The 25898-nt window shown below is 39.8% G+C and overlaps 1 protein-coding gene and 1 pseudogene across 1 annotated transcript; one reads left to right on the forward strand and one right to left on the reverse strand.

The window, feature by feature from the left end:
* Nucleotides 1-824: 824 nt before the first annotated feature.
* LOC133102198 (splicing regulator RBM11-like) lies at nucleotides 825-1434 on the reverse strand (annotated as a pseudogene).
* Nucleotides 1435-6500: 5066 nt separating this feature from the next.
* Nucleotides 6501-22801, forward strand: LOC133102076 (pantetheine hydrolase VNN2-like). Its single transcript, XM_061207019.1, has 5 exons — nucleotides 6501-6713; nucleotides 6832-6962; nucleotides 13876-14068; nucleotides 19691-19861; nucleotides 22610-22801. Exons 1-5 carry the CDS (start codon nucleotides 6501-6503, stop codon nucleotides 22799-22801), a joined length of 900 nt encoding a protein of 299 aa, XP_061063002.1.
* The last annotated feature ends 3097 nt before the right edge of the window (nucleotides 22802-25898 follow it).

Here is a 25898-nt window from a genome sequence, read left to right on the forward strand (position 1 = left end):
CCACTTCGAATCCCAGTTTATTTATAGGTGACAATCTGAGAAAGCATGATGTTCAGTAATAACTTCTGGTTTATAGTTTAGTGCAATTGCATCAGCAGTACTAAAATAAGCCAAATGCATTTCTGGTTGATCATGGTCAACAGTAGCACAAGTACAAAAAGCAGTACATTATTACCATTTTTAAGTTTTTGTCATTTAAGATAAATTTGAATACCAAATCAGTTAAGTCACATTATTATATGTTTCAGAAATGACAGCCATGAGGGACTTTCCTGGCTGTCCACTGGTGAAGACTCTGCGCTTCCACTGCAGGGGCACCAGTTCGATCCCTGGTCGGGGAACTAAGATCCCACATGCCGCCCATTGAGGCCAAAAAAAAAAAAAAATGACAGCCATGAAATCAGTTGTTGGAGGAATATGAATAGGGTTTTTTTTTTTCTTTTGAGAATTAAAACCAGTGTAGGTATATATTTCATTTGAACATATTGACCTGAAACAAATAGCCAGATATTTCTTCAATAAAGATGGGTTTATTTAGAATCAATAGAGAATTGCAATTCTGGGTTTGTAGCCATAATGAGCCATGCACAAGTGTCCACACAGCAAGGGAAGGAGAACACTTTTATAGATGGAAAAAGGAAGTTGGGAGGGCTCTGGTAAACAAACAGCCCATGGTGTTTCGTTGGTTGAGTTCTTGCCGGGAAAGAAGATGAATTTTTCTTTTCCCTGGTGGGCTCTGCTATCCTCGCAGGGTGTGAGAGCTTCCTCTGTGGTCTCCCAACTTTATTGAGATTTATGTTTATTAATTTTTTGCAAACATCACACTAATACTTTTCACTTTCAGAACTTAAGTGAAATGAATGGCTATATTCATTTCCTCTGTTGTTTTCTCTTGCTATTACTGGTTTGCTTTTGCCTCTTTTATTTACTTATCTGATAAAGATCAGAGTTACCTCCTAAGAGCTGGGTCCAACCTCTAGATCTGGAACACGAATGGTGTGAGGACAGGGATGTGCATTAAGTGGCACTGCCATCTGGTAGTAAGGAAGCTGCAGGATTTCGTTTCACGCATGTCACTGAAAACTCTCTGAAAGAAAAAATATTCTTGAGGTAAAACAGCATTATTAATTGGAAAAAAAAAGCTGCCTAAGAAAGGAAGATCTGCCCACACTTTTTCATTCCTGTACCTGGTGAATGTGTCTTAATGCAGCTCTCAGGACTTTGGTTAGTTGATTCAGAAGAGCAAGAACTCCCAAACAGATGCTGCACATTAATTGATCTTCCATATGAACAAATTCCATTTAGCAAAGCATAAGGTTTGGATTCTGGGTGGTCAAAGCAGACAAACGCAGACTTCGGCTTTTCTTCTCTGTCTTTGAATATAGCCACTTTGGTTAATGGCCCAGCTTATAAGAAACTGAAGAAGCAGCTCATATAGAAATTCCCAAGCTGGTTTCCAGAGTGGCTGTATCATTTCACAATCTTCCCAACAGCAACGCAGAAGTAACCCAGTTTCTTGGTAAGTTTTGTGTGTGTGTGTGTGTGTGAGGTTTAAAAAAATAGAATGATGTGTGAAATAGGGAGAGCTATTGATCAGAGGGCGAATCTGTGGGACTGCTGCAGGAAAAGCCGTCCAGATGAGCTCATAGAAATGGACTTTAGGTTAATAATCCCTGGCGAAGCCATTCAGGTCAGATTGACATAGAAGACAGGAAACATGAACGACTTTGCGGAAAGCGACAGAACAATGAGAAAATAGAGAATGTGAACTAATTGACATTCTTTTAGTGAGTTAGTGGCCAAGAACAGGTGAGCATCTGACCAGAGAGATTTAAAGACGTGGGTCAACACTGCACTGGGCATTGCCCTCACAATGGGCCTCCATCTTGTGGGCATGAGATAATAATAACAGCCAAAACTATTCAGCACATTTTATCACCATCTTGCAGGTGAGGGAAACTGCAGCCCTGAGAGGGCATATAACTTGCTCATGGCCACACAGATAGGAAGTGTTTCAAACCCAGGCATTCTGGCTACAGGGTCCATACCCCTAACCATCACCCAATATCATCTTAGTTCAGGCTGCTACAACCGAATACCATCAACTGGGTGGCTTAAAAACCACAGAAATTTCTTTCTCACAGTTCTGGAGGTTGAGAAGTCCAAGAACAAGGTGTTGGCAGATTCAGGTCTGGTAGGACCCAGTTCATGGTTCATAGATGGTGGTCCTGTGTCCTCACATGGTGGAAGGGGCAGGTGGCTCTCTGGGGTCTCCTTTATAAGGGCAGGAATCGCATTCAAGAGGGCTTCACCCTGAGGATCTAATCACCTCTCAAGGGCTTCACCTGCTAACACCATCACACTGGGGATGTGATTTCAATATATGAATTTGTTGGTGGGGTGGACGCAAACGTTCAGTTTATGACACCAACTAACAGATATTTCAGAAGTTCCTGTTGGTGAAGTCGATGAACTTTGGCAGAGTTGGATCAGAACAAAATAAAGGATTTGCAAGTGAAATCATCAAGAAGAGAGCTTGTTACTATTTTTCTTTTGAGGAAGTGGGGACCTTCAGACAATGTGGGAGCAGACTGCCAGTCTAAGAGCAGAAAGCGGAAGGGTAGTTTGAACCACATGAAGTCACTGTTGCCGCAGGTCAGAAACAGGTGGCGACTAGCAACTTCCTATGGCACAACCCTTTCCACCCATTTTGGGAGCAGCAGGTTGTGATGAATCATTACTCTCTCAGATTCTCTCTTGGCTTGAGTTGCATGAACTGTCTGAAGAGCTGATCACCAATCTGAACACCAGAGCTGAACACCAGAGCTGGAGGAGCACCTCACCTGGGCTGGGATATGGCCCCAAAAGATGGTTAAAGTTCAGGCTGGTTCTGCTCAAGCAGCCATTTCCTTTCTCAAACACTGACTCAGACAGGCTTGCTAAAGACCAATGCAAGTCTCCGATGGGGACAGGGACAGAAACATTGTTCTTTACCACCAAGTACTTTTCGGGGGGGGAGGGGTACAGTATCATCCTTCTTTTGGTATACAGTATCAAGAGAAAATAGTTTTAAAAGTAGGGCCTGGTTTTTCTCTTTTGCTTACTTATTTTTTGATGTCATCCTTGCTGCTTATGAGGAAACGCCATCAGTGACTGTACATGTTATTTCCAACTCTTTGTTAATGTCATTTCACACCTGGGAGAGGGGCCAGACCAGGAAGTCCTGAGGCCTGAATCAGAGCCAGGAACCACCCCTTGCCTTTCTGGGGCCTTGGTGCTCTTACGATGCCTTCGCCACGCCGAGGATGTACGTCTGCCAGGCCCAGCTGGGCATGATCAAGGAGTAAGTGCCCAGGTGCTGTGTTCCCCATCCCATCCTCAGCACAGTGCCCCAGATAGACCAGATTTGTCCAGCCAAACAATAATAGCTCTGTGGACCTAACGATGAATTATGGAGTCAGGATCATTACATTACTAAATTGTCTCCCCTTTTTGTTAATTATTGTCATCCCATCATAATCTTGCAGAGGACTTTCATATGTCTTTGACTCTCAGAATAACTTTGTGAAGGTGATAGAGTAGGTATGATTACCTAAACTTTTAGGTGAGAAATAGAGTTTCAGAGAAGTGGAGTGCAAAGCAGAAACGACACTTCTACTCTTCTTACTTATTACAGCCAGAAAACCAAGTCCAGTTGAATACTATTTTAAGAGATGATCAGATTCCCAGTTAGAAACAAACATTTGAACTATGTCTATTTTTTTTATAGTGGCCCTTTGACCATATAATTTTGAATTGATTGGAACTTTTCACCCTTGTAATCAATTCCATTAATCACAAATTGGTAAATTAGTAAATAGGTCCTATTAGCAGTGACTAATACTTAATCAATGTACCCTGTGGCCAGGTAACACTATTTTATAACAGAGTTAAAGAAGTTAATTAAGCCTTACTTAATCAACCACCTTTATGAGCATGAAAATGTAAACTCTTAAAGTTCTATGTCCTGAATTTAGTCTTTTACCTCTGAAGATTTAAAACAATATCAGCTGCTTCTATGACAAATGTATGTAAAAATTATTCACTTTTTTCTTTATGTCTTTTCCATATTTAAATTGTTGTTTCATTTACTAGCTTCTGACTCTTCCATGCCATTGTCTTTGTTACTCAGATTCTCAGTTTTTATGAGACAATTTTGAAATGCTGCAGAGAAAAAAAGGAGCTGACTCACCTTGACTTCGCATCAGAAACCATTTCCCCTTTCGCCCTCCAGCCAAAAAACCCGAATAAACAAGACACTATTTCTCTTGTTTATAGCCACAAAGAGAGAAAAACGTCCAGGAAATTTGGGGACACTGAGATGCGAAAGACAGATATGATTGTTTCTGTTCTTACCCTCCAAAAGTAAAGGTGTTAGCTTATTTTCACCAGCTTACCTAACTACTTACAAGCAAAAGAGATAATGAAGTACTACTAATTGGTGAGATTAAATCACAAAGAAGTAGATCATGATCCAAATTATATTGATACTTGTAGAAATGAAAGAGCTTACAGTTCTCAATTACATCAAGTACTCACTCAGTATTTAGATTTATCTGTGGTCTTCCTAAGGTGGTCATTCTGAATGGGGTTCCTTAAAAGATGCAAGTGAGGGACTTCCTTGGTGGCGCAGTGGTTAAGAATCCTCCTGCCAGTGCAGGGAACACAGGTTCGAGCCCTGGTCCGGGAAGATCCCACATGCCACAGAGCAACTAAGCCCGTGCGCCACAACTACTGAGCCTGCGCTCTAGAGCCCGCGAGCCACAGCTACTGAGCCCGTGCGCCTAGAGCCCGCGCTACGCAACAAGAGGAGCCACCGCAATGAGAAGCCCGCACACAGCAACGAAGAGTAGCTCCCCCTCTCCACAACTAGAGAAAGCCAGTGTGCAGCAACGAAGACCCAATGCAGCAAAAAATAAATTTAAAAAAAAGATGCAAGTGAGTGTCCAGACACTTGGATGCAGACATTAAACCAGAGTACAGACTCGTGCATGATGTCTTGGGTATCGGGGAAGATTCTGGAATCAGGAGCGAAAAGTCCTACGCCCTGCTCTAAGTCACTCTGCCTCTCTATGCCTCAGAGGCCTGTCCTGTAAAGTGTGGGCATTTGCGTTACATGCTCTGTAGACTCTAAAGGCACTCATAATCTACCATATAAAAATAGATTATAAAAATCTCGTTCCCTTCACATTATCCACTAAAAGGCTTGACCATTTATCTAGAAATTATTTTCAGTTTTCTATTCTATAGAGGTAAGAAGTTATTTCTTTACTAAAAATTTCTATTCAAAGCAGAAAATATGAGCAGACCTCGTTTATAGCCCTTAGACCTCACCTATATCAAGACTTTTATCTCAGTATGAGGGAAAACATAAAAGAATTTTATTCATTTGTTTCTACTCTTCTATGTCATCTAAAAGTATTTGAATGAAGAGACTCAGATTAAAAAACAAAATCAAAAACCGAAAAACCCCACTAAACTCTGGTGTGATAGGATTGGGACTGGGGAAGGGAGAATATGGATGTCCTAGGAGGTTATCAGAGGTCACATAACATATGCGTTTTTTTTAAAAGCTCATTTATGTGGTTATTTGCCTCTAACAAAAATGAAAATTACATCTTATCTGGGTTATAATAGAGATGATCTTTATAATCACCAGCCTGAGTGAGATGCTTCCCTTCCCTTCCATCTATCTCCAAAGAAAGGAAGGAAGGGGGGAAGGAGGGAAGAAAGGAAAGAAGGAAGGAAGGAAGGAGAGAGGGATGGGGAGGAAAGGAGTGGGGGAGGAAGGAGGCTTAGTCCCCAGAGGGCTAGGGCCCCCTTAGCAGAAGTTCTTGATTTCTCCTCTGGCCAAACACCAGGGGCCAGCACCTGGAGGACCAGTGCTTTGGGTACTAAGGATGCAGCAGTGAGCAAACTGGACACAAAATCTTGTTTTTATGGAGTGCAAGTTCAGAGTCTTTAATAGGTAAGTCAGAGTGTTGACTTGGGTGAATTTAGTCCCCAATATTGCCCTGTATTGCATTTTCCTAGTAGTAAATATTTTAATTTTTTCTTCTCTTCTAAAAATAAACATGACGTAGATCTGTCAACAGAACAGAAAAAAATTATTATCTAGTTTTCATAATTTAATAAATGAGATTTGTTGTATTATGGTTTTTCACATGAGAGTTAATTTAGTTACTATTTTCTTTCTATTAATAAAAGGGTACAATTGTACTATATTTGAATTTTGTCTTTTTGAAATTTGACATTAAATCTTATCAATAGTACATGTACAATCCTTGTAATACTTTTTGATTGTATTCATGGAACTGAAATTTTTTTCCTCCAAAATGATCAGGCATAATATTCATGAGATTGTAAAATAAGAGCTGGCAGTCATGTTACCTAAATGTTCCTTCCTTTATAAATACTACATGAATGTTACTTTCACTTGCAGAACTCACTAGACCTTGATCATGATCACTTCCTCTTTTCAAACCTCCGTGGCAGTTTTGGCCCTAATTATTCTGCATGTCAGTGCTTTGGATACTTTCAAAGCTGCAGTATATGAACATGCAGTCATATTGCCAAATCACACAGAAACACGTGTTTCTCAGGATGATGCCTTGTTCCTCATGAACAAGAATATAGATATTCTGGAGAGAGCAATTAAGCAGGCTGCTGAACAGGTATTCTTTTATTTCTGCTAATCATAATTGATGAGGCGCATGAGAGCTGGTGAAGGTTCAAGTGTTGAATTGTCTACATACATAGAGAAATAATTGTGATTTAACTTGTTTTAAACAGGGTGCTCAGATCATTGTGACTCCAGAAGATGCAATTTACGGATGCATATTTACCAGGGAAGCCATTTTCCCTTATCTGGAGGATATTCCAGATCCTCTGGTGAATTGGATTCCATGTCAAGACCCACACAGGTATTTGAGTTATCCTAGTTGTTTGTACAAAAGTGCTGTGGTTCTCTAAAATGTACACGTTCACTGCAGCAAAATGATAAATCCTGAATGATCATGTATGTGGTGTATGTTATTGTTTTATATATATATATATATATTGGCATTCATTAGATTTTTTAAATTGTACCTAGATGCCATTTAACAATTATTTATAATCTAGTATCTTTATTATATTTGGAGAAATATAAAAATATTTATTACTGGGATTAGAAACTAAGGGGAACACGATCTCATGAATATTAATTTCTCATGAAAATTAATTTCTGAAGTGGACACGGGGTTGTGTTTGGAAAATATTCCAAGGTCTCTATTGAAGGTACTATATTTCAATTCATAGTCTCTCTGCTCTAGAATCTGTTTCCCAGGCAGAAAGACCTCACTATCTACTTTCTAGTGAGACTTTATGTTTTGAAACTGCATTTTCCTAGGCTCATAAAGGTAATTTTCCTGGGAAAAAGTAATCTAGAAACTTTCTAATATAAAATATTTAATATATGTGTGTATATTTAATATATAACTCCTACTATCTACTAAGGCTTGAATTATTGAGGCATGGATTGCACACTTCTATACTGGCAGTAAAAAGTCCCTCACTCTTTCACACTCGTTCTTTCTCAACTCTCAAATCCTCTCACCATCTCTCACCCTCTTGCACTTTCTCTCACTCTTGTACCTCAAATTCAGTTTATTAAACATCCCTTTGCCGTGTTCTTGCTGGAGGATTATAGATACCACGCTTTTTGAGACACTCCTGGTTAGTGTAAATTTTATATAAGGGTTATCAGAGAACGGCTTTTCTCAGCTCTAAAGAGACGAACCTCACAACGAGGAGAATATCGGGTTACATGACAGTCAACCGCTCCACTTGCCAATCATTCCTGTTCTGAGCTGATGCTTCCTATGATGTTTGTAAGAAACACTTTTGTGGAAGAAGAGGGGCAATAGCTGGACAGTCTTTCTTTTTTTTTTTTAATAAATTTATTTATTTATTTTTGGCTGTGTTGGGTCTTTGTTTCTGTGCGAGGGCTTTCTCTAGTTGCGACGAGCGGGGACTACTCTTCATCGCGGTGTGCGGGCCTCACTGTCGCGGCCTCTCTTGTTGTGGAGCACAGGCTCCAGACGCGCAGGCTCAGTAGTTGTGGCTCACGGGCCTAGCCGCTCCGCGGCATGTGGGATCTTCCCAGACCAGGGCTTGAACCCGTGTCCCCTGCATTGGCAGGAAGATTCTCAACCACTGCGCCACCAGGGAAGCCCTGGACAGTCTTTCTGCCTAGAAGTTTTGAGAAGGGGGACAACGCATTTGTTTTCATCTCACAGTAGGATTGTAAGATGGACTTCCTGTTAAAAACAACATATGTTGCAAATTTATGGACTAGTCAAATATCACAGTAGCTATGGAAACTGGTGAAGGTTGGGGGAGAGGTCTACTCCATATGGTTAGTAAATACCTCTTTCATAGCTCTACACTAGAAAAAAGAAATTTTGACAGAAAATGGGCTTGCATTGTCACCCAATACAGTTACATTTAATTCATTTAACTATTACTTATTGAGCATCTACTGTGTGCCAGATACTATTTTAAGAATAGGAGATATAGTACTTATTCAAACAAAGTCTTTGCCCTCCCTGTGGCTTATGAATATTCTAGTGGGAGAAGATAGATGTAAACAAACTCATTTATTATATAGAATGCCATTTGGAGATAAGAATAGGGATGCTGACTGAAAAAAAAAAGCACAACCTAATAGTTGACAATTATGTTTTCTTTGGGGCTTTACCAAGGACTTTAGCCTGGGATACAGCCCCTCAGATACCTCTTCGGACAGTTCCAAAGAGATAAGGGAGGAGCCAAGATATATGAGTTTTTGCAACGCCCCCAAAGGAAAAAACAAACAAGGTAGCCCAACATCAAAAGATTACTGCTAATGGGACTTCCCTGGCGGTCCAGTGGTTAGGACTCCGTGCTTCCACTGAAGGGGCCGCAGGTTCAATCCCTGGTCAGGGAACCAAGATCCCATAGGCCACTCGGCACGACCAGAAAACAAAAGAAAACAAACAAACAAAGAGTAACTCCCAAGTGTATGGCCTGAGCAGTTGTAGGCGTGGAATTGCCATTTACAGACATAGGGAGTGATACTGAACCAAACTTGGGTCCACTTGTCCAGGCACAGTAAAGCCTATCTACTGACACTGGACTGTGGTGAAGGAAAGTGCAGGGCCAAGCAAGGCATACAGGCAGCTAATGCTCAAAAGACTGAAACTCCCTGCTGGATTTTAGGGAAGGGTTTTTAAAGGCAAGGTGAGGGAGAGAGTGGCAGGGTGTGTGATCAGCTCTTGCACAATTCTCTGATTGGTTGATGGTGAGGTAACAGGGTGATGTCACAGCGGTTAACATCATCTCTCCTCAGGCTCCAGCCAGTCTGGGGGTTATGTGCTCATGGTCATCATGCAGTTAGCGTCTTCCATCTGGTGGGGATCTTAGTATCTGCAAAACAATTGAGGAATGTGTATCAGTCTCTGTTATTTATGTTCTTTGGGGAGGAACTAAAGAGTCTGTGACTCTGCTGTATGGCTAATCTATTATTTAAATTGTTACCAGTTCTCCCGGCCCAACTGCTTTTTTTTTGTTACTATGTGTTTACATTCTTCCAATCATTAATTCTTGAGCCAGTTTTTTGTGACTCAGGGGAGGCCTGGGAGACTAAAGCTTTTCCACAAAGAAAGAGGCAGGTAGAGGACATGGAGGATGGGGGGAGTCTGTCCTGGGAAGGTCCCATAGGGTCCTCTCGGTTACAGGAGCACTGAAGGAATAGAAAGTCTGGGATGGAACTCAGGAAATCAGTTTTGTGCATCTGAAGTTTGAGCTGTGATTTAACAGATATCCAAGTGGAGATATAACCTTGGCAGTTGCATATTCGAGTCTGGCATGAAAGACAAGGTCAGGGTTGGAGGGAGAAAGTCAGGGAGAAAAAATTTTTAAATCAGATTTACTAACCTGGATAAGAGTAACTATCAATCCATCCCTTTTCATTCATTCACTCACTCATTCACCCATGTAACCAGCAAACGTATAAAGAGCTACAGTAAGGAAGCAGGAGGTGCAGTCATGATAAAGAAGCGTCTGAGGTTTGAATTCAGACTGCCTGTTAAATGTAAGCTCCAAAACACATAATTGTGCTGTAAAAATCAAAGGTGAATCTTACTAGATTCTCATTGGTAAGGTTGGGGATGTGCCTTAGCAGTGGCAGCTCAAATGAGGAACCATCTATAAATATCTCCTAAGTAAATCTAGGTCCACAGTAATCTTCTCACATACAGGCCTTTTTTTTTTTTTAATATAAATTTATCGATTTAATTTATTTATTTTTGGCTGCGTTGGGTCTTTGTTGCTGCACGTGGGCTTTCTCTGGTTGCAGCGAGCGGGCGCTACTCTTCATTGCGGTGCGCGAGCTTCTCACTGCGATGGCTTCTCTTGCTGCGGAGCACGGGCTCTAGGCGCACAGGCTTCAGTAGTTGTGGCACCCGGGCTCAGTAGTTGTGGCACACGGGCTTAGTTGCTCCGCGGCATGTGGGATCTTCCTGGACCAAAGCTCAAACCCGTGCCCCTGCATTGGCAGGCGGATTCTTAACCACTGTGCCACCAGGGAAGCCCAATACAGACCTTTTTTTTCAAATCACATTGCTCTTAATGAAACTAATGTAGTAATGTAGTTTATAGGATGGATAAGTTTATCATTATTCTATTCAGACACTCACTTTTATAAATTTCCTCTTATTTGCGTTCTATAAATAAACTCCATGTTCAAACCTATTAAGCTTTAGGAAATAAAACACAATATCTATCATCTATGCAAGAATAGTAAAGTTGCATTTTTAAATATTGATAATCACATTTAGTTTAAAAAAGATACCCTGACATGGCTCTCACTCTGTCCCTTTCACATTTAGTGTGACTATTCTCAAGTAAAGTCGATAACTTATCAATAAGTATATTGCCAACTCCACATTGGTCAGTAATGTCAAAGAGCAAAGAATCTTGGTCCTCAGTGGAAGCAGAAATGTCTCAAAGAGTTACCTATTCACAGATGAAACCACAAAAATTAAAAAGCACTCTACATATTCTTTATTCGGGGTAAAAATAGAGACCTTTCAAGCACATTCTTTTTTTTTTTAAGATTTATTTATTGATTGATTGATTGCTATGTTGGGTCTTCGTTTCTGTGCGAGGGTTTTCTCTAGTTGTGGCAAGCGGGGGCCACTCCTCATCGCGGTGCGCGGGCCTCTCACTATCGTGGCCTCTCTTGTTGCGGAACACAGGCTCCAGACGCGCAGGCTCAGTAGTTGTGGCTCACGGGCCTAGTTGCTCCGCGGCATGTGGGATCTTCCCAGACCAGGGCTCGAACCCGTGTCCCCTGCATTGGCAGGCAGATTCTCAACCACTGCGCCACCAGGGAAGCCCCTTTCAAGCACATTTTAATTTTTGTATTTTTATTTTTATTTAGAGAATACTTTGTTAGTTTCTGTAATCAAACCCATGTAGATAAGACCTTACATATTTAATACAGTGTGTCACCCTGTACAAATGGAAAGAATTATGTTTTAACGTTTCTAGACCAATATAGCTGTTAATTTCTGTACAGTGCCAACCCAACACAGTACAACTGGGATACTTTTTCCAAAGTTGACAGCACAGCTAAAGTTTCCAAAAATTCCAATTTTATGTATATACATATATATGTATATATATATAGATTTATTATTTATATAAAAAGACCAAGAGCAGTATTTTATGCATCAATAGCAGCAACAGCTTTTCCAGGTTCTGCAGTCATCTGAACAAAATTATAGAGACATATAGCACACTCTATTAAAAAAAAAAGGTAAAAAACAAAACCTCAGAAAACAGCAAAGTTCTGTTACTGTTGTGGTACCTGGCACCATTTTCTTTATTAGCTTCTCAATCATCATCTGGAAAGAAAACATTCTAGAATAACATCATTATAAATAGATCTGATAAAGCATGGTCACTACTATGTATCATAAAGCAGGTACAAGATATCTTACATTCACAGAGGTATGATACAGTACTGTCCTACATCTGTAATACTATAGGATATAATTTAAAAGACATTATTTGAGACTTGATTCTACTTTTCCAGCAGAGGGCCCAAAGGATGGTTACAACACAACTCTGGTACAGAAATGTACCTTCTTAGATAAGATTTCCCTTCTTTAGTGGCACAGTTCTAGGCACTCACTGTCAAGCACATTTTTATGTCCTTAAACATAAACTTTTTAAAAGTATTTCTATAGTAGGAAAGTTAGCTTCATCATATAAAGTTATTCAATTCATTGTAAAGACACAGTAGTCAAATTTTCTACAAGCCCTGCAAACATTTCTGTTCATATTCCTTTCATCTCCAAAGATAAGAATTATAGACCGCTTTGCATAACATAAGGCCACAGAGTTACAGCTAAAAAGAAAGTCACAAAGGTAAGAATAATGTCCCTTCTGTTGTAGTCTGCTATTTATTTGTCAGTTATCTTGGTATCTTGAGAGTATGGGCTTCCAAACGTCAGGGCACTCAGAGCTGGCCTTGGTCTAATGGCTCACAGCACTACCATTTCCAGGGGAGTTCCAGTGGTGTTCTATTCCTGCACTACCCAGATAATACGTCTGCGTTTCGGATTACCACCACTAACAAACTGAGACCCCTACCTCCGCCCTCACACCAGGAGGAAACGTCATTTGGCTATTCAACTACCAAGAAACAAATTCCCAAATACATCTTAAACTTCAAGACTTTAGGAGCTGGATTATTTTTGGAAATAATAAAAGAATAAACTTCCTTTATAAAAAGAAAAGAAACTTACCGCTAAGAGGGAGAAAAAAATTTTTAACACCGTGATGAGTTCATCTATGGAGTGAGTTAGAGAAGAGATCTAATGCTTGAGCTATAGGAAACTACAGTGTTTAGACTCAGTGCAGATGAGGAGGAACCAGAAAAGGAGATGGAGAAAAGCACCCAGTGAGTAGGAGAATGAGAGCGTGGGGTCCAATAAGCAAGGTGAAGTGTTTCCGGGAGGAGGGTGTAAGTAACTGTGTCAACTGCTGCAGGTAAGTAGCACAAGATCACAAGATGCCACATGATGATGACATCATGTGGATGTCATCATCAGCATTAGTGAGAGTTGTCGGGTGGGATGATAGCGATGAAAGCTGATCTGAGCGCTTCTAAAGAGAACGGGAGAAGATGGGCTGAGGATAGCAAAATGGCCAGCTCTTCCAGGGAGTTTTGTTGTAAGATGGACCTAAGGAATGGAGCATAAAGTAGAGGGGCATGGGGGTCAAGAGAGGTTCTTATTTTATTTTGTTTAAAGATGAGAGGTACTAGAGCATATTTGCATGCTGATGGAATGATCTAGTAGAGAGATGACAACTGTTGATGCAGGAGAGTGAATAATAAATTGCTGGAGCAATAGATACAATGTGGAAAAAAAGTCATCAAGGTTAGGCATAATTTGTGACTTCTACATATAATCTCTATCATGTTACATAATTATCATTTCTTTTTTGTAGGAGAACAATTAAGATCTAGTTTCATAGCAACTTTGGAGTTTATCATACAGGATTGTTGACTATAAATGCTATGTTATGCATTCAGTCTCCAGGACTTATTTATCTATTAGTTGCAAGTTTGTACCCTTAAACTGCATCTCCCCAGTTCCCCACAATCCAGCCCCTAGTAACCACCATTCTATCTTCTGTTTCTACAAGTTTGACTTTTTAAAATTCCACATATAAGCTGTATCATACAGTATTTGTCTTTCTCTGTCTGACTTACTGAAATGTCTTAATTAAAATTGGATTTAGATTTGGTCATACACCAGTACAAGCAAGACTCAGCTGCCTGGCCAAGAACAACTCTATCTATGTCTTGGCAAATATTGGGGACAAAAAGCCATGTAATTCCTGTGACTCCACGTGTCCTCCTAATGGCCATTATCAATACAACACCAACGTGGTGTATGATGCAAAGGGAAAGCTGGTGGCACGTTACCATAAGGTAAGAGGGGGTGGGTGTGTAATATGGAGCCTGCTATGAGGGGGGTGGATGCTGTGTATAAGAGTTAGAGCTTCATTCTCTTATAACACAATATTACCAAGAGTTTTTTTAAAGCGAACAATAAAGAAAATGACACTTTAGAAATGTGGAAAAAATTGTAGGCAGAGACCTGTAAGAAAGGTTTGGTAATAGTCCAGGATTGAGATAAAGCATATATAAAACAAGTAATTTTAATATTGATATAAAAGATACTGAGATGACTGTAGTCTGGATCCCATTTAATTTTGAAATGATAAAAGATGTTTTCACATTGTATGAATCAGTTGCACAGAAGTTAATTTCCCTGCTTTCTATCAAGTCACAAAAATGATCTTTCTCTTTTCAGTTTCTATACCAGTTAATTTAATTATCCTCTTATTGATTTAAGGTCAAATCATAAAATTTTTACTTTAAAATCTGAATTGAAAGAGTAAAATAACCTGAAGTGATAATTTTATACTAAATTGGACTGGGAGAGAGGCTGACCTTTTAAATGGTTATGGGATGTGCAGGTCAGTGTGAATGTCCCTTTTCCTCTCCCATATTTTTTCTAAGCATCTTAATTGTGGCTTCAAAATCTTCTGACTGGAGAAATTATCTCCTGGAAGTCCTAGGGAAAAATAAATATTACTCAAGAGGAGTGATATTGAGCCAATGACTTTCAAATGTTTTTGATCATATACCTCTATATGGAAAAAAATTTTAACATGAGTCCTCAAAATATATTTATATAATGGGCTTCCCTGGTGGCGCAGTGGTTGAGAATCTGCCTGCCAATGCAGGGGACACAGGTTCGAGCCCTGGTCTGGGAAGATCCCACGTGCCGCGGAGCAGCTGGGCCCGTGAGCCACAATTACTGAGCCTGCGCGTCTGGAGCCTGTGCTCCGCAACAAGAGGGGCCGCAATAGTGAGAGGCCCGCGCACCGCGATGAAGAGTGGCCCCCACTTACCACAACTAGAGAAAGCCCTCGCACAGAAACGAAGACCCAACACAGCCATAAATAAATAAATAAATACTTTAAAAATATGTATATATTTATATTTATTTGTGTGTTTATTTGTGTGTTTATAAATAAAACACAAAACTTTCAAAAAGTTTTCTTCATAAACTTGTGGGTTTCACAACTTGTTTTTATATGTAATTAAACTTCTGTGTTCTCCTCAAAAATGTGTCTCAGACTGGAAATAGAAATGTCAGTACTTCCATTTTCCTTGTTTCCGAGACTGTGTTTGCATTGTGAGTATCATTTTTAAAGGCTCTTTCTTTGCAGCTACTCTTCCATTCTGTTGGAAGTGTTGACCTAGTTAAACTGGTAGCATAGTTGGTCAATCCATTTATCGAGGCCCAGTAAATGGCAGGATGGCACAGTGCACTGGATGTGGACAGCTAATGAGGACCTGGGTCATCCTAAAGTGAGAAGCTCTCATTCTTCCATCAGGGTACCTCGGAACAGTTTGTGACCCATGCTCTCTGACATATGGATCTGATAAGAGTACTTTTGTCAATCAATTCTTAAAATGCTAGTAAGTTTCAATTAAAAATTTTTTTTAGTTAGAAAATAAATTTAGAGAGAAGTTTTAATAGTCTGGCTCCCAACCCTTAGTCTTTCCTACTTTGCAAATCATTTTATTAAGCTGTTGACCCTGATTATTAAATTAGACTAGGTTTATTTCTCAAGTTTACTTGGAGGGAATCAGAGAGAATGAAATAAAACATTTATTTTTAACAACAATTTTGAAAGCTGGGTAAGAGTCCCTGAAATTACTTTGGATGAGACACTGTAAAGAGGGAGAGGGCCTCCCTCATCTGATTAATAGATATTTATTGTGCATCTATTATATTTCGAGGTATCAGGGACTCAAAGAAAAATGATGTATGTCTTCAGCTTTCAAGAAGCACATAGTGTTTAGGATTTATGGGGAGGTATTTGGCTCCTGATTGAGAGAGGGAGGGAGTTAAGGAGAGAGAGGGAGGGAGAGAGAGAGAAAGAGAGGGAAAGATAGAGAGAGAGAGAGAGGGAGAGAGGGAGTGAGAGAGACTATATTTCTCCGTATTTTTCTTTGGAAATTAACTTCCAGTCACCAGAGTTATTCACCTTCTATAGATTTCCTGCTATTGAGCATTGTCAAATCTCAAAATTACTAACTTGGAGAGTTTTCATGTGTCACCTCTTCAATAAACAAGCCTTTCCTGGTTTTATCCTGTGTGTTTGTTATAGTACAACCTCTACTCTGAGCCTCAGTTTGATGTCCCCGAAAAGCCGGAGTTGGTGACTTTCAACACCTCCTTTGGAAAGTTTGGCATTTTCACATGCTTTGATATTCTCTTCCATGATCCTGCTGTGACCCTGGTGAAAGATTTCCACGTGGACACCATATTGTTTCCCACAGCTTGGATGAATGTTTTGCCCTTTTTGACAGCTATTGAATTTCATTCAGCTTGGGCAATGGGAATGAGAGTTAATCTTCTTGTGGCCAACACACATAATGTCAGCCTAAAAATGACAGGTAATTCATGACCAGATGTGGTTTGCAGATTATATTTCTAAATGCAGAGAAACTTGTGCCTCAGATATGACCTGTTGTAATTTTTTGGTTCTTTGTTGGGACTTCTTACTATGTTTGTATTCTTTCACTTAAAAAAAAAAAAAAGAGGAAGAAGAAAAGAAAAGCTACTGCTTGATTATAACAGCTATGGCTGTGTTAAGACTTTTATGTGTATTATTTCATCTATCCTCACAACAACTCTACGTATGCGCTGAGTACTATCATTCCAACTTTGCAGATTAGAAAACTGAGACACACAAAAATGCAAGTAACTTGCCAAAGGCCACGAGATAGTAGGGGGCAAGGCAGGGAACTAAACAAGATATGCTCTATAACTGGCAAGGCAGAGTAGTGTGTTATTGACTTGTTGCTGTATAACAAATTGCTTTAAAAGTAAAAAGTGAAAGTGGCTTAAAAAAATAAACATTTATTATCTTACAATTTGTGTTGGTCAGGAATTTGGGAGTAGCTTAACTGGGTGGTCCTGGCTCAGGCCATCTCTTCAGGTTACATTAAACTGTTGGCTGGGCTAAAAGTCATCTGAAGGCTTGATTGGGGCTGGCAGGTCTGCTTCCAGGATGGCTCACTCGTATGGCTATCGGTAGGGTTCCTCTCTTTCTCAGTGGGTGTTGAGAGGAGACCTTCATTTCTTGCACATGGGCCTCTCCATAGGGCTGTGTGATGTATCCTTATGACATGGCAGCTGGCTTCCTCCAGAGCAAGTAATGAGAGAAAGGGGGAGAGAGAGAGAGGGAGAGAGAGAGAGAGAGAGACAGAGAAAGAGAGAGAAAGAGGAAAGCTGCATTGCCATTAATGACTAGTCACGAACCATTATTTCTACCATGTTCTATTGATTAGGAGTATGTCACTAAGTCAAGCCCACACTCAAAGTGAAGGGAATTAGATCCACCCATTGGAGAAAGGAGTTTTGAAGAATTTTGGAACATATTTGAAAACCACCACAATGGAGAACAGGAGGGAATTTTGTATTAACTTCCCTACCTCTCAGGAATGCCTGAGTACAACGATTTTAATATTTGGCTTAATTTTCTATAATGCTAGTAAATTATATTCAAAGTTTATTTGAAATGAGACCACTGATCACGTAGTTTAATCTCTTCCAGTAGAGAATAGGAGAAGTATTATACTTAGATGTTCGGTGCCTCGTGCTTTCTCATTGTGACTAATCTTGTGACATGACCACTTGCTCAATTCTGATGGGGAAACTGGTGGTGTTGGGTTTGCTTTTTGTTTTTAAAAGACTTGTCTTCCATTCACAGGCAGTGGTATCTATGCACCACACTCTCCCAAAGTATATCATTATGATATGGAAACAGAGTTGGGAAAGATCCTCTTTGCAGAGGTGGATTCGTATCCCCGAAACTCTCTGACCTACCCACCAGCTGTGAATTGGAGTGCCTACGCCACCACCATCAAACCATTCCCAGGACAGAAAAACTCCTTTAGGGGCTTTATTTCCCGGGATGAGTTCAACTTCACAGAACTCTTTGAAAATGCAGGAAACCTTACAGTCTGTCAAAAAGAGCTGTGCTGTCATTTAAGCTACAGAATGTTAGGAAAAGAGGAGAATGAAGTGTATGTTCTAGGAGCTTTTGCTGGACTTCATGGCCGAAGGAGAAGAGAGTATTGGCAGGTAATCTAAGCTCGAGAGAAAGGGAATGTTTGGATGTCAGTAAATTCCAGGGTTAAGTTTTCATATTTGTCCCAGGGAACCAAATGCTTTTCCTTGGCACGACTGCATGCATTGCCAGTGTCTCACACACACACACACACACACACACACAAACACACACACACTTTGGGATTAATCATGTGATATTTGCAAGGGGGCTAAGTATCATTGATTGCTTGCTTTGAGCACATTAAAAGAATACATTAGCCTGACGATGCTGATTTTCTATTTGACTAATGAAACTAGTTTACATATTGAAGTGAACTTCAAGAAGCCTTCTTTAAGCAGCTTTGCTGACACATCTGAATATAAAGTCTTGTGTTAACTTTTAAAACCAACAATAAGTAGGGATATCACTTTTATTTTAACTTCTCTTGTAACCAAATATCCTGATCATTTCATGCCTTTCCAGTGACAAATTTTTTAAACTTTTTGTATTATGTTGGCTATGCATTTGTTTTTTCTTATTTTACTCTGTGCCTCACTGCCTTCTCCTAAGGAAACGGATATGAAGAAAAAAAAAAGAGATGGTCAAAATTTTAATCATCCTTTTGGCTTTTGTATTCCTGTTGCCCAAATACCTCTACTTTCTTGGGCCAAATGCCATCATCTGACATGCCAGACTAATGGTTTATATCTGTTACCAAGTCCAAGCTTGTACTGCTTGCTGTATGACAGACCAATACATTGAGAGATGAGTTGATGGGACAAGGAATAGTGACTTTATTTGGAAAGCCAGCGGACTGAGAAGATGGTGGACTAGTGTCCCAAAGAACCATCTTCCCTGAGGTAGAATTCAGGCTTCTTTCACACTAAATGGGGAGGGGGTAAAGTCCTAGCTCCAGTAAGACTCTGGAGGGGATGTGTTTATTTTTCCTTCCTGCAGCCATTCATAGGTGTGCCTGGTCTGGAAGTTTCCTGTGAGCTAAACAAAGGTATTTTAGCTCATTACATGAAAGGCAGGATTCTTAGAGATGGTTCATTATGTATAATTTAAAGCTTATAGGCAGCATGCCTTTAGGGAGTAACTTGTAGCAAAAGCAGTAGACTACAAAGATTTAAATAAAAATAAATGGACCCAATATGGAGTGGATTTATTCTTTCCTATTACAAATCTAGTTTTAAACTGGCTTCTTTCTTTCAATCCCACTAGCTACCCAGGAAGTGGGGGTTGGTTCTTAATCATTTGCCATTTTCAACAAAGCAGGTAATTATATGATCCAAATCCCTTTATCAAATGGTGAAAATATTTACTTTGCTACGTTTATAAACTGAATCAACAGTTCTAGTACAAGTAACTTAGATGCAAGACATTGCATTTTTTCTGCATCTCTTCTACATAGGTATGCACAATGGTGAGATGTAAATCTACGAATCTGACAACTTGTGGACAGCCAGTAGACACTGCTCTGACAAGATTTGAAATGTTCTCCCTAAGTGGCACATTTAGAACGGAGTATGTTTTCCCTGAAGTGCTACTTACTAAAATCAATCTGGCACCTGGAAAATTTGAGGTAGGATAACTTTGAGTGTCTTCATTTTATCTGTTTTCTGAAGTCAAATAAAACAGGCTATGACAACTGTATCTGTTAACTTTTGCTGTGTAACAGACTCCTCAACATTTCATGGCTTGACACAATAACCATTTCTTTAGCCCTGATTCTGTGGTTGGTGATGTGAACTGGGTGTAGCTAGGCTGTTCTGGACTAGAAGAGGCTCGATTGATCTTGGCTGGGCTCATTCATGCATCTGCCACTAGCAGGTGGGTTAGCTGGGGCGGGCTGCTTTGTGATGGCATAGTCTTGGAGAGGTGGGATGATTGGGGCCACTCTCCCTCTGTGGTCCCTCATCTTCCAGAAAGCCTGGTCTTGTTCACATGTTAGATTAAGGAGTCCAAGAGCATAAATAGGGAAAGACACAATAGGCCAGTTCTTTTCAAGTCTCTGCTTGCAACTGGGGGTTGGGGACCCCTGCCATAGATGACAAGTTTTTTACGTGAGTCACACTGACCATGTCTTCCTGAGTATTTTCCCAGTTTCCTTGACTGATGGACTCTCCATCAACACATATTTACACATTATCTTTGAGGATCACTTCTGCAGAGATTCCAACATATTCATTGCCTATCTTTTCCCCATCCTTAGTTCTACGCTAAGAGCATGAAGTGTTACTGACCATCACAACTGTGGGAAACACCTTGCTTTAACATTTTAGGTTAACTCTGGTATATTATCAGAAGTGTGGCCTCTGCAACTAAGTAGTTATGTAAGTTTGTGCAAGTCAGTTAACCTCTGAATTTCCTACCTGTAAAATGGGGAGAATATCTTCCTCACTGATTTGGTAATGCATGTGAAAGCACTCTGTGAACAGTGAAGCATTATACAAGTATCAGGATGTATTTTTAGGTACTTACCTCAAAAGGTTTACCTAGTTAACCAAGTTCATCAACAACTGGAGGAAAAGCCTGGCAGAATTAGGCCACATGTACTAAACATCATGTAAGTATACATCAATGTGCAGACAGACTGGAGGAGTAGGAGGCCAGGTCCCACTGTAGATACAGTAAATCAGAATCTCTGAGGATGAGACCTATATTTTTCATAGTCCTACAGGTGATTTTGGTGGGTTAAAACTACTAGTTTAAGGGAATAGTCAAAAAGGTCAAATTATCTTGAGTGTGTAACATAGAAGGCCAGTTAATTATATAGTATATTTTAGGAAAATTTGTAACAAGAAAGCAGTAAAAATGCTAAGTTTTAACTAGAACCCAAGGGACAATCACTGATGTGGAACAATTAATTCCAAGGAGGTCAAAATAGACACAATTTTACTATATTGATGAAAAGTCACAAGAAAACTAGATATTTGTGTTTAACTTGTTTCAAACTTTCACCCAAATGTAATTTGAAATATACCTCTTTTATTTCATTTTTGTTCTTTAAGGAACAATTTAATAAACAAGGGACTATTTAGAAACAATGAACACTTAATAAACAATGAACATTTAACATTTTATATTTGTTCATTTAATTACCAACAGGTTGTGTGTTTGACGACTTGTCAGTGAGCTATGTTTTTGTGTGTATGTGTCACCACAATTATCGTCTTGGGGGATATTTAGTTATTTTCTACTTCTAGTTATTAAGTATCTAATTTCTCACCTTCTAAGTTCTTCCCCATCCAAACTGTCCTTCTCACAACTGATGATGAACTCATTTTCTTTAATTCTTGTTCTATCTGTTGTCTATTTGTGTTTTTTTCTATTCTTGTTCCATTACTTTGCATACATTACTCCCTTACAGAGAAGTCTCTTGCCTTCAGGATAGATCTGATCATTCATGGCTTTCACAAATCCGATCCCTACCATCCTCTTTGACCATATGGCTTAGTCTCCTCTTCAATAATCTTCAACTCCAGCTAGTGATGTGCTGTAAATTGTAACAAGCCACTCTCTGAGGAAGAAAAAGAAAAGCTCCGATTTGTGGCATTTGCCAGTTATCATGATGTAAATATTCTCACCACCATCAATTTCAAGAACAGCCATGTTTAACAACCAGCTGTCAAAGTTCCTGGAGATTTAACAGTCTGTTGTTGTGAACTTACACACCACTGGTTCCAGCACACAACTGGTTCTAACCAAATTGGAGTGAGAAAGCACATTGCCTAGATCTGTCACATACATTCCTGTCTCAGAATGAGCCTTTGCTGCTTGATTTCCACTTGGCACAAAGTTTTCCATCATACAGCCCCAGGGAGAAATTCCTAACTGTTCCTTGTAGCAGACTGTATCCCACCTTGGGAAGCAGAGCAGTTCAGCTATTCCTTCTCAGACCTCCTAAGCACATACCTGTTTCTTTCTGCAATATACTAATATACTGATTTCTCTCTTTATATGTGGGATCTTCTCAGTTTCACCAAGAACTTTTAAGCTTCTTGAGGGAAGGGTGTTATTTGTGTTCCTCTGGCTCCTGGTTATCTTGCATATAATTGGACTCAATAAATTTTTGCTACTGATGATTTCTGACTTTTCATTAAGGGTTACATCTGATTGTTTAAACTCAATTATTGAACCTCTAGGATGGCTCTAGTCTTCCTTACATATAAAATAGCTGTTTCCTATCTTTCCCACCTGTTCCCCAACCCCCAACCCCAGCCCTAGCCCCCTTACCTACCATGATATCTAGGATGGTTTCAAAATCATGAGTCTGCTTGTAATGTATATTCTAATCAAGTTGACTATACTTTTCCCACTTTTTCTTTAGGTACTAAAAGATGGGCGTTTGGTAAACAAGAATGGATCATCTGAGCCTATCCTAACAGTGTCACTGTTTGGGAGATGGTACACTGAAGACATACGTTCCATCTCAGGCAGGACCAGCAACTCAGCGACAACTTACCTGATAGTATCCACATTATTAATGATCATAGCTTTGCAAAATATTGTGATGGTGTAGGACATCATCACTTTATCATATTCATTGTTGCATCCCAAGTTTACTAAGAAACTTTGAATGGCTCGCTCCCTAGTATAGAACAATGATTTCCAAATACATATTTTTTCTCATCAAGGATTATATTTAAGTGTTACGGTAATTTTGCCTCTTTTTTTGGCTACGCTGAAATAATACAGTATGGTATAATTGTATAATTGAGGTTTGGGTCATGTAAATGAGGATTAATCCTGACTCCAGCCTTACGTGCTGTGTGTGCTTGTGTGTGTGAGCGTGAGCAGGAGTGAAGAGCTTCAGGGACGTTGTAAATATAGTGGTAGCCTTGGGAGAGAACAGTAGTGATGGGAATTGAGACGCTTATGACTGAATTCCATTTGACATTAAAGACAGTTTGAACTCATCCAGTTTTCTGTGCTAATGATTGGGGAGGATTTGCTTTCTAATCAGATGGAAACATAAACTCATTGGGGTTTCATTGGAAACATAAACTCCAACGTTGAAGTTTATCTTAACAATGAAAGTCGTTTTGAGATGTTCTAGAAGAAATAACAGCTAGTCCAGGTTAATGGGTATTCATAGCTCCAAACAGTCCTACCTAAAGGCCGTGGTGTAATCTAACAGGCACAAATCCCATAACACAAAGACCATGACTGTTTTTAATTTATTTTATTTATTTATTTTTGGCTGTGTTGAGTCTTTGTTGCTGTGCACGGCCTTTCTCTAGCTGTGGCGAGCGGGGGCTACTCTTTGCTGCGGTGCGCAGGCTTCTCATTGTGGTGGCTTCTCTTGTTGTGGAGCATGGGCTCTAGGCACGTGGACTTCAGTAGTTGTGGCTTGCAGGCTCAGTAGTTGTGGTTCGCGGGCTCTAGAGTGCAGGCTCAGTAGTTGTGGCATACGGGTTTAGTTGCTCCGCAGCATGTGGGATCTTCATGGATCTGGGCTCAAACCCGTGTCCCCTGCATTGACAGGTGGATTCTTAACCACTGCGCCACCAGGGAAGCCCCACCATGACTGTTAATGGTAACACTATTTTCAACATGAGTATCTGCTTTTTTAGTGGTGGTGAATGTACATGTATGTAAATAGTCCAAAATCACATAATCATCAAAATTGTGTGTTCTTTTACCTCTTCATAAAATATAGAACATTTCAGATTTGCCAGGTTTCGCTTGTTACAATTTACAGCACATCACTAGCTGGAGTTGAAGATTATTGAAGAGGAGACTAAGCCATATGGTCAAAGAGAACGGTAGGGATCGGATTTGTGAAAGCCATGAATGATCAGATCTATCCTGAAGGCAAGAGGCTTCTCTGTAAGGGAGTAATGTATGCAAAGTAATGGAACAAGAATAGAAAAAAACACAAATAGACAACAGATAGAACAAGAATTAAAGAAAATGAGTTCATCATCTCTGTCCTGGATTATTCCAATACCCTGCTACCTGTTTCTGGTACCACTTCTTCTACTTTTGCACAACAGCAGTTAGAGTGATCCTATTAAAATGTAAAACTAATTGTGTCAATCTGCTCAAAAACTTCCAAAGGCCTCCTACGTCACTTTTCAGAGTAAAAAGCCAAGTTCTTGCAATGCCTGCAAGATCCAGCCTTTTGTTACTTCTAACATCAACTCCTAGTGATTTCCTCCATGTTCATTTGGCTGCCAGGTTTCACTTGAGGAAGTTAGACATTATGCAATGGTTTTGCAATGTGTTCTGTGACTCTTGGGCAACGATATTTCACTTCCAGTCGACCGCTGAAACTAAACCCACTGGTTTGAGAAAGATACAAGCAAGGATATCCTCACAGATTCTAAGGGACAGTTCTTCCCTTCATTCACACTTAGAGCTGTCAGCTGTACTTCAACTCATTAAAAATAAAAACAAAAATGAAGAACAAATAGCACCAGTTGCAAGGAAAATAAAGAGTACTTAATTGCCCAGAATGGGTGTCTGTTTGTATTTGGGACATGATAATTCTGTAGATTCTACTGTACAAGATATAAATCTTTCACTGACCAGATCACGCTTCCAATATGACCATATATGAATTTAGATTTAAGTATCTTAGCAATTCATAGAACATATCAGTGAATTGTGAGAGCATTGCCATTTGGACATGACGGAAAAGCAATTGCTTATAATTTACTCCTGCTGGGAGACATCTAGTATAAACATGCTCTTGACTACATGAAAATAGAAGTAGGAAGTATGTAGTTGGAGGGCAGATATGTGTCTTACTATTAAGTCCTAACTCATGCCTCATGGCTAGGAACCTATTCATCAATTAAACATCTCACTAATTTGAAAGGAATCCAAATATACTAGAAAAGATGATAAAGTGATAGTACAAGGAATTAAGTGAAAGAATATGTACCCTCTGCCCCATCTATGGAATAAGATGTTATGAATAGAATGGGCTCCTTTTGTATTTCTTTCCAATTGCATTCTTCTCCTTTCCCTGTTTGCTTTTATTAGAGGAAGTCATTATCCTAAGGTTATTTTAGATCATTCCCATGACTTCTTGGTAGTTTATCACACATGTACATATATATCTTAGTACTATTTTGCATTTTTTAAAATTTTGTATACGTGGCATCAAATTATACATATCATGCTGCATATTTCTTATTTTTACATAAGAAACTTTGAGCTTTATCTATGCAAACAAGCATCAATCTACCTCATGCATTTTCACAGTGTACGCTGTACAGTTGCCTTAGTGTGCCAGCTATTCAGCTATTGTCTCTCAGCTCCAAACCCACCTTTCTGTATTCTTCTTTGTGATGATGAGGCTGGGACTAGGCTAACATATTTCTCCTTTGTCACCTGGTTCCCTGTTAGGTTCTGCCAATAGAGGATGCTAGAGGGAAACAGAAGATTGGACGAGGAGTGGAGGGACTTCCGTTTGCTCACCTGTCAGTGTCGTCCCATCAGCAGTACTGTACCTGACAGCAGTGGTTTGTTCCAGTAGCACTTGGTTCTAGTTTTCAGTTTTTTCCATACTTTCAGAACCAGTGTCATTACCCTCCTTCAAAAATACCAGCACCAACCAGTGTCTCCTCAAGGGATGAGTCCCAGCTCTGTGGAGGTCCCCCTCTGAG

This window comes from Eubalaena glacialis, chromosome 12 (assembly GCF_028564815.1).
Source record: "Eubalaena glacialis isolate mEubGla1 chromosome 12, mEubGla1.1.hap2.+ XY, whole genome shotgun sequence".
NCBI lineage: Eukaryota > Metazoa > Chordata > Mammalia > Artiodactyla > Balaenidae > Eubalaena > Eubalaena glacialis.